At 37.6% G+C, this 8,221-nt stretch overlaps 1 protein-coding gene across 1 annotated transcript; it reads left to right on the top strand.

Annotated features, from left to right (window-relative positions):
* Positions 1 to 253: 253 nt before the first annotated feature.
* On the top strand, positions 254 to 7,525 carry tmem128 (transmembrane protein 128). The gene is made up of 5 exons (XM_072382654.1): positions 254 to 385; positions 2,867 to 2,999; positions 3,250 to 3,411; positions 4,958 to 5,066; positions 6,664 to 7,525. Exons 1-4 carry the CDS (start codon positions 286 to 288, stop codon positions 5,055 to 5,057), a joined length of 495 nt encoding a protein of 164 aa, XP_072238755.1. The 5' UTR covers positions 254 to 285; the 3' UTR covers positions 5,058 to 5,066; positions 6,664 to 7,525.
* Positions 7,526 to 8,221: the final 696 nt, after the last annotated feature.

The following is an 8,221-nucleotide window of genomic DNA, read 5'->3' as shown; positions in this document are numbered from 1 at the left end:
AAGATATCAAACATAGGCTACTTCAAAATGAAGGAATATCCACAGTATGATAAAATAATACTCTGTCCTTAATTGGAGGGTATCAGTTGTTCTGAATTTACATTGCACATGAAATATGTTCTTTTTTAAAAAAATAACTTCTCAGTAAAAAAAATTGTTTTTGTTTTCTCATTTGCAGTAGTAAAAACTACACGTCTGTTTTAAGTGCGTCATAAATAAGCGACGCTGCTTCTTAGCAGGAAGTGCACGCTAAATAACTAGCTAGCTTGACAAGCTAATGTTAAGATGCTTAATGACAGCGAGCTTGCGACGCTGCGAAATAGATTTAAGAGAGATGCGGAGTTTCTCATGCAAACAACGGCGTCGGCTGCTGAAGATGAAAAGAGTAAGCTTCAGAAATGTTATGCTGACTAACGTTATGAGCTCATTTGAGCGACTTTTCAGTCAGAGCAACTAACACTGGAAGGCAGCCGTTATAAAGTCTGTTGACGCCAACGTTACGTTTGAGTGCGGCTCGTCATATCGAACACGAACAAACTGTAACATATATATCTGACACAGACTTGTTAACCCGTGATAAACTTCATTGTTGGAGAATTGGCTATTACATGCAAATTAGAGAGTCTCAACACAAACGGGAAAGTGACAAGACAAAGAGAAATGGGTATCTAACGAACATAAATCGATTTGAATAAAAACAAATGATTGTTTTTTGGCATTGGAGATAACCAAACACCTTATTTTTCACCATTTGTGTTTATTGCTGTTAAACTTACAATAACAGATAATACGACATAACTTAACTCCCCCGCCCTCTTTCACCCATACTTTTATTTGAAAGTCAATAAAAGATGACAAAGACAGGCGACAATAATATCAAATCAAATTTATTTTTTATAGCCGTTTACAATAGCCCAAAGGTACCCAAAGTGCTTTACAATAAAGCCATAAAACACAATTTAAAAAGTGCTGCAACGCTGCAGGGTATTAAAAGCCTTCCAGAAGTACATAGAAAGGACCTGACAGAAAGAGTACACCTAAAAAGCTGGACCACCCTAGTCAGAAATGAACGCCAGCCTAAAAAAGTGGGCCTTGAGCTTTGATTTAAAAAGACTGAGATCAGTGGTGGTGCGACTATCCAGGGGCAGTTTGTTCTACAGTCTGGGAGCAGCGACGAAAGAACGATCGTCCCACTGTTTGCATCCTGACCTAGGGACCTCTAACAGAAGCTGGCACAATATGGCAACTTTGTGTAAAACATAGGAACAAACTAATAGAACTAGTACAGTTAAGGGGATAGGGTTGGTTGTATGTACCAGTCATGGTGGGCAGTCTTAGGAAACCAGGTTTTTCGAATTGGGTCACTTTGCTGTTTAAAGTTTAAGTCTGACCTGTTAGAAAGTCGAGCCATCGGTTTAGTGATCATTTTGTCTTTCTAGTTAAGTAAAATGGTGTTTTTGGTGATGGTTAAAGGTATTAAGATAAAAGTTGGGAGGAGTTTGGGCATGGTCAGTGAGGATAAAGCGACTTCAAGTCAAACAATTTAACATCTTACATCTATGGTCAAATCGAAAGAATTTGACATAAATGCTTTGATGGAATAAGTTTGCTGTAAATGTCTGGCGTCAGTACAAAATACACAGGACAGAGAAAAAGAATTGTGGAAAGCAGTTCAATATGTGGCTGAAAGGCCTCATTTTCACAACTCAAATTTTGCTGCTGACGTAATTTGTTTTTGTTAGTATAATTCAGGAAGAAATTCTATTCCATTTATTTACATTATGTTCCAGAATAGTTTCCAATGACAGGTTGGAGTGCAATGAATTGCATCGTGTCATTTGGCAGATGATTTATTTTCTACGTTGTTTTTTAGATCCCAGCACTCGCTTGCAGTGGCTGACAACTTGGTTTCACTGGTTTTATACTGTGGTGTTTAAGCAACTTGAGGTTTTCCTTCACAAACTGTAGCTAATTAAACACAAAACCTCTAAGATATAGAAGAAAATGTGGTATTGTGTCTGCATCATTTTCATGCTGGTGTATTGTGTCTTGTAGTGAGTTTGTACAGAGGACAGTTGTTCGACTGAGGCCCTGACTGGCAGAATTCCAGCAATTCTTAATTGTTTTGACTGTGAACAAAGGCTGTGTCAGCTTGGCAACATGATACAGTGAAACTATTCCTACATCCACTCATGTCTTTGCCAGCACACACGTGTTTGTACTGTAAGCATGTATAGCCATGTATGTTAACACATACATATAGAAATCCCTCTGAGAAGGCAATTTATGATAATGCCATATATTAGAAAGACAATGAGCTCACAGGTATAACTTTAAATGGCAGTGCACCTGCTCGTCTAAGCCATTGAGATCATTGCGAACGCTGAGCAGAGAAGTCCAGAATACTTAACCACTTCAGCAGCCAAAAACAGGCTCTGATACGTTTAATCATCCAGTAAATTATAGAGATTAATAGCTTTCTGAGGGGCAAGATTATCTCGAAGAAACCTATCAGTTTCACCTCAAGCTGCTTAAATCTGAGCGGAGGATATTTTGCACATTCTATTGAGGCAGGATAAATCTCACATTCAGTTGTAATTGTAGGGACAGATGGAGAAAATATAGTCATGAACAAGCCATGTAATCATTCTTGCTGTATATTACTATTCACGTTTATCTATCCGGTTTGTTTGCATTAAATGTCATAAGGATTTTGTCTGGTATCTGAAGAGAGGCTCTGTGTAACGGATACATTTATTGGCTCTTGAATTGTCAAGTAAAAAAAATAGGCAATACTTGGTGTAAACCACTTTGTTATAATATGAACTTTGATATGTTTGCATCATAACTTTGTTTTAACTTTCAGGCCATGATGAAAAAGATGTGAAACCACTCCCTCGCATTAACAAACACTCTGTTTTCTGGATCGTGGCGTCTGTAGCTGTGACCTACTATGCAGACTTTCTCCGCGTCATCATGGATAATGATGATATCAAAAGGTGAATGTGTTATGAGGTCGACACGGGCTTCGGTCACAGTTATTGTGTTATATTAGGTTTGGATAAACGTAATAAAAGCAACAGTAACAGAGTATATTTGTGAAGGTTTTCTTTGAAAGCTTTTGTTGGTTTGCAACGTCCATTGTCACAGCCAAGGTTCCTGTTGACGTTTTCTGTGGCTATTCTGTTGTGCGTTTCAATAGACTGCTTACAGCTGTGAGTATAAATGTGCCTCACCTTGTTTTCCCAGCTGGTGGTTTAATGTTGGTCTGATACTCCTTGGGATCTGTTTGTCGCTGGCAATGTTTTGCATTGTGTACCTGGAGTGGTTCAAAGGCATCCAGCACTATGACCAGGAGTACCCGGCCATTCCTCCCATCACCACTGCAGCCTTTATTGCTGCGTCATGCAGGTAAAACTGTAAAAAAAAATGTTTTTGATTTTTCAGAAACTTTTGTAACAGTATAAGACTGATTTAAAATCTGTAATGTGTAGTTTCTCTTTAAATGTGCTTCCATGTACAGTTTTAGTCAGTTTGGACATATGATGAAAGGGAATTTCTAGCTTGCTGACTTTAGAATTTGGAAACGGACATATAACAGAAATGGAGGAGAAAAATGTGTGATTAATACTTTCAACTCAATTGAAAGCAGACCTAAAAATGATCTAAAAACACAAGGGTACTGTGTTACATGTAGGTAACAGACAGCGAGGTTTGCTGAAGCTTTTAAACCATCTGAGTAATTGATCAGAGTACAAAAGACAACATATGAAATGTTGAAACAGAGATTTTAAACTCAATCCAGCAACACATTATAGTACAGTTTTTAAAGAAATATATCTTGCCATCCAGATAATGTCTTTTTCAGAGAAAGCCTCGATTGTTTCTTTGTCAAATCACAATTTGCACTAATATAGTTTAACAGCATGGCTCCATAATAACAGTCCAGGTGCTAAATTGGCTTGCGTATCACCTGCCATGAGCATATCATGAAGCAATCAAGCCAGAAGAGAGAAAACATTCAGCTTTCAGAACTACAGGAACTGAAACACATTCATGAACGCTTTTGATAATGTATGAATATCATTTTGTGTCAAGTCGAGCCTTTAAAGATGGTTTTATTCATGAGGGGCATTGCTGCCCGCATCAGTCAAAGAGCTGACCGAATATCTGCTTGTACTTTTGAGGTAAAATGACCGTTAAGGCCATCACACTTCAAAAGAGAAATAAAAATGTAATGTTTTTTTTTTTACACACAACCTCAAGATCTCAATGGTCTTACACCTAAAAAAAATAAATAAAAAAATTATTGTGTCGCACCGCAGTCAAACAGCATCAAAGCATAATGCATATATCTGCTCAAATACGTATATGGGTCTATATGAACTTATATATGTGGGTTTTTTCTCTGGCATTTCCACCACAGGAAGCAGGTGCACACAGTATCAGGCAGATAAGTAGTACTTATGATACTCTTATGTACTTTAGATAAGTTTTGTTCTCGATTTCGTATCTGATCCCAGACATAGTTTGTATAGCTATAACTCTAAAGAGCTGTTGTATCTTAATAAAAAATGTTACTCTTTGTGGACACAACATTTAAACTCAGCCACTGTGAGCTGTGGTGGTCAAATGGACCAAATAATGAACGAGGGAAGGGAGCAGAAAATGTGAGGACAAAGCAGCGAAAACCAGAGAGGAAGAAAAAAAAAGTTACTTCCTGATTGTTTCACAGCGTTATTGTTTTAGTGTTTAAAGCCTTTTTTTTTTTTTTAAGCAGGCATCGAGTGCATTGACAACTTTTTATCACATTACCTTTCAGAGCCCTGGTTAAATTCATCACCTATGCTTTGGTATTTCATTGCCCATCACATTATCCCTCCCCAACGTCTGTGACAACATGCCAGAGCAGGAGCGTCCGTTCTGTGTTAACCTTTTTGCTGTGTTTCTCCTGCAGCTTTAACATTGCACTTTGGCCAGTGTGGTCCTTCTTCACGCCACTTATTCTCTTCACCCAGTTCATGGGCGTAGTCATGTTCATCTCTTTGCTTGGATGAATGTAAAAGGTGAGCGTGTTGCTGCTTTTCTTTCATTAAAAAAAACATTTTCTTTATTGTGATTTTGCTTGAAGTTTTTGAAGATGGACAGTAAAAGGTGGGCTGAACGCGTGATTGGTCTCCGTTGATAAAGTACACCATTTTTTTTAATGTATTACGTAACTGGCACTAATTTTTACCTGTTAGATTTGTTGGCAGTTCCAGTTTCCATATGTTTCCATAAACTTAAACTTTACTCGTCGGTTAACGAAGCCACCAGATTTGAAGTGTTTCAGATATCGACCAGTTGCGTCCAACTTAACGGACTCCAGAATGTAACCGTGCAAAGTGTTTCCGAACAACGCAGCTATATGATGCATTTAGATCAAGTAAATCTGGAAACAAAAGCAAATCTATGCAAACAAAGGATAAAATTTTAATTCCAAACAAATTCCTCTCCTCAAATCTGTGGTTTTCTGATATTTTCAGCAGTGTAATTTGCTCATATTGTTTTACTCATGAAAGAGTAAAGATTTTACACATTTGTTATAGATGGCTTCTATACTTCTATAATCACAAGATTTTGAGCTTCTAATGTACAATTTGATCTATTCTGAAGAATGTGCAAATAAACAGTGTTACTTGATTTATTTTTGTGACTCTTGTCTGCCACCTCATTTCACATCTGATTTATCCATCTCTCACGAGCCTGCGAAGCTTCGGTAGCCAGTTGTGAACACAATCTTTCTCGACATTCACGCACGAGTTGGAATAATCAGCTCGTATAATCCAGAAACAAGATGCGTTTACCCATAAAGATGACTCCTCTACATATATGTAGTACTGAGAATAAGGTTGTTCTTTAAAAAGAATATTAGTTATTACTTTTCATCAAAAATGCATTGTTTTATAATCCTCTTAACAGAAATATCCAAGCATTCAGTTGATTGAAGATGAAATGAAGATGAAGAAATTACATTGAATCTGTGTTTATGGTAAATCATTCACTTGAATTTGAATGAGCGCATGTTTCTGTATGTTGCTTTTGTAAAAGAGCAAGGAACTGAATCTTTCTCCTTTATTCTAAGATGTACTTGTTGTCAGTGGTTTGAGGCTGCTCTGAATTATTTGTATTCGCGTTTTAATAGATTGACGTCTGTATAAGAAGACATGGTCTAGTTTCTAAACTGGAGCACTGGTTCAAAACTTGGAAGCAATGTTCTCAAACACATCTGTCTTGTCAGCAAGTGTCACATCCATGAAGTCAGAAAATTTCAAACCACAACTACAGTTTTTACAAACATTTTCACAAAGAAAAATCTGTGGCTTTAAGGGGTACTCCATGTTGTTTGATCAGTGGCGGAGTTAAAATGTTAGTTTTCATGAAAACATTGGGATGAGCCAACCAAGAAACGTAAACATGTTCAGAAAAAGATTGCTGAGCACATATGAAACTATGAGTAACTCTATTGATGGAGATCCGACATCTTGTCAACTTTCCAAAATATCAGCCTTCGGCCCACCACCTAAAGTGCCGTGCAAACTTTTGATGGACAAGCGTAATGATTGTCTGTATGTTCTACTTTTTGTTAAATTAATCTCATTATCTTTTTTTTTTGTTTTGCAGCTTCAGAATCCATCAACCACAGTGTGTTATTCCATAGCCAGCATATAGTGTGTCTATGTTCCAAATGTGGACATGCTGAAAAACTTTAATTATTAATAGAAATAAACCATTAGAACTGCCCTGACAACACAGGTGCACTCAGTGCTCAGTTAAGAGTATCAGTGGCAAGATGGCACGTGTTCTGTGCATCTGTGCTGTCTTCTCAGTGAGGCTCCTTTATGCCTGAGCTGGTCCACGAGTGCTGGTCTAATTGTGAAAACACGAGAGCCACTGACCATTGGTGGTTTGAACTGGAGGCAGGTCAACACTCTCGGGTTACTGTGGTGGTATGTGAAATTTAATGATGTGGGTGTATGATTTTTCCATTTTCGTGTTTCTCCAAAGAAAGGAAGTGAATGATTTATTTGGTGCCCCCTCTTGTAATTCCATCATTCCCAAAGAGCCCTCACTGTTCCCTTGTTCCACGACAGTGTCAGTGTGAACTCGTCGACCTGCTCTACCACCATCCTTCTGTCTCAACCCTCTGGGAACCAAGCAGGAGGCAAGGCTTTCCCCACACTGGTCCTCTTCCCCTGGAAATCCCTCACTAAACACTTCCTTTTGCTTAAGTTCCTAATCTAAACATACAGTTTTTGAGTTGCTTTAACGTGACAGATGTTCTATATTGAGTGCCTCCTACATTTTGTGTTTGCAATCTTTTGAACTTTTATGAAGTCTTGACTACAGAGCAAGGAAATGCACAAAGTTGTGACGTTGTTTTTGTTCCTCTGAAACCGTTTGTGGTAAAGAATGTTGAGACGTCTTCTTGTGTTTTCTGTACAGTGTCTTTCCATAATAAACTGGTGTAACCAATTTCACTCTCTCCTCTTTGACATGACAGATTTTGTCCTTATCACAATTTAGAAGCATAATTTGTTTGAAAAAGATAGCCTGAAAGTGATCTTGCGTGCATGCCATTTTCACACCTAATAGTTGAGAAAGGTCTGCTTGCACACAGCACAATAAAGCATAAGTATAGTACATGTGTATAGTACGAATGTTTTTTTTAAGCATTACTCTATTGTGACCAGCTGAACTTTAGTTTTTGGCTCCTACCAACTGTTTCTTAACAGTAAAGTATGAATACTTAAAAATTCAGGACAGTTTGAGTTATTTATGGTGACATGGTGTGCAAATCTTCCTCTGAAAAAAATATACACTACACTATATTGTCTGTGTTGTATATATACTGTATTGTCATCTTTTCTCACTGTGAACCTTATATTTGTGAGGACAGAAGTTCCCAATACAAAGGAAGGAAGTATATATAAGTATAATTTTTTGTATTCATACATTACACCATGAGGTGCTAAATACTTGAGGCCAGAATATTTCCTCTCCCATTACACAGCTGATAAGTTCAGTTTAAATGAACGATTAATATTAATCAAGTTTATATGGTCTGCACATCAAAGAAAATTGATATGGGTCAACCGATCCCTCCGTTATATTTCCTAATTTTCTCTCTTTAGAGCAAGTGGCATTATATGTGTTGAAAGGTTTTGCAGAGCAGCTGCAC

The sequence above is a fragment of the Leuresthes tenuis genome, unplaced genomic scaffold, assembly GCF_036924035.1.
Source record: "Leuresthes tenuis unplaced genomic scaffold, fLeuTen1.0.hap1 SCAF_3, whole genome shotgun sequence".
Lineage (NCBI taxonomy): Eukaryota > Metazoa > Chordata > Actinopteri > Atheriniformes > Atherinopsidae > Leuresthes > Leuresthes tenuis.
This window is presented reverse-complemented; position numbering and strand designations above follow the sequence as displayed.

Coding starts and splice junctions, on each gene's coding strand:
- tmem128 (XM_072382654.1), top strand. CDS start 286: ATGCTTAATGACAGCGAGCTTGCGACGCTGCGAAATAGATTTAAGAGA. Junction 386..2,866: donor GGCTGCTGAAGATGAAAAGA/GTAAGCTTCAGA, acceptor TTTAACTTTCAG/GCCATGATGAAAAAGATGTG. Junction 3,000..3,249: donor GATAATGATGATATCAAAAG/GTGAATGTGTTA, acceptor TTGTTTTCCCAG/CTGGTGGTTTAATGTTGGTC.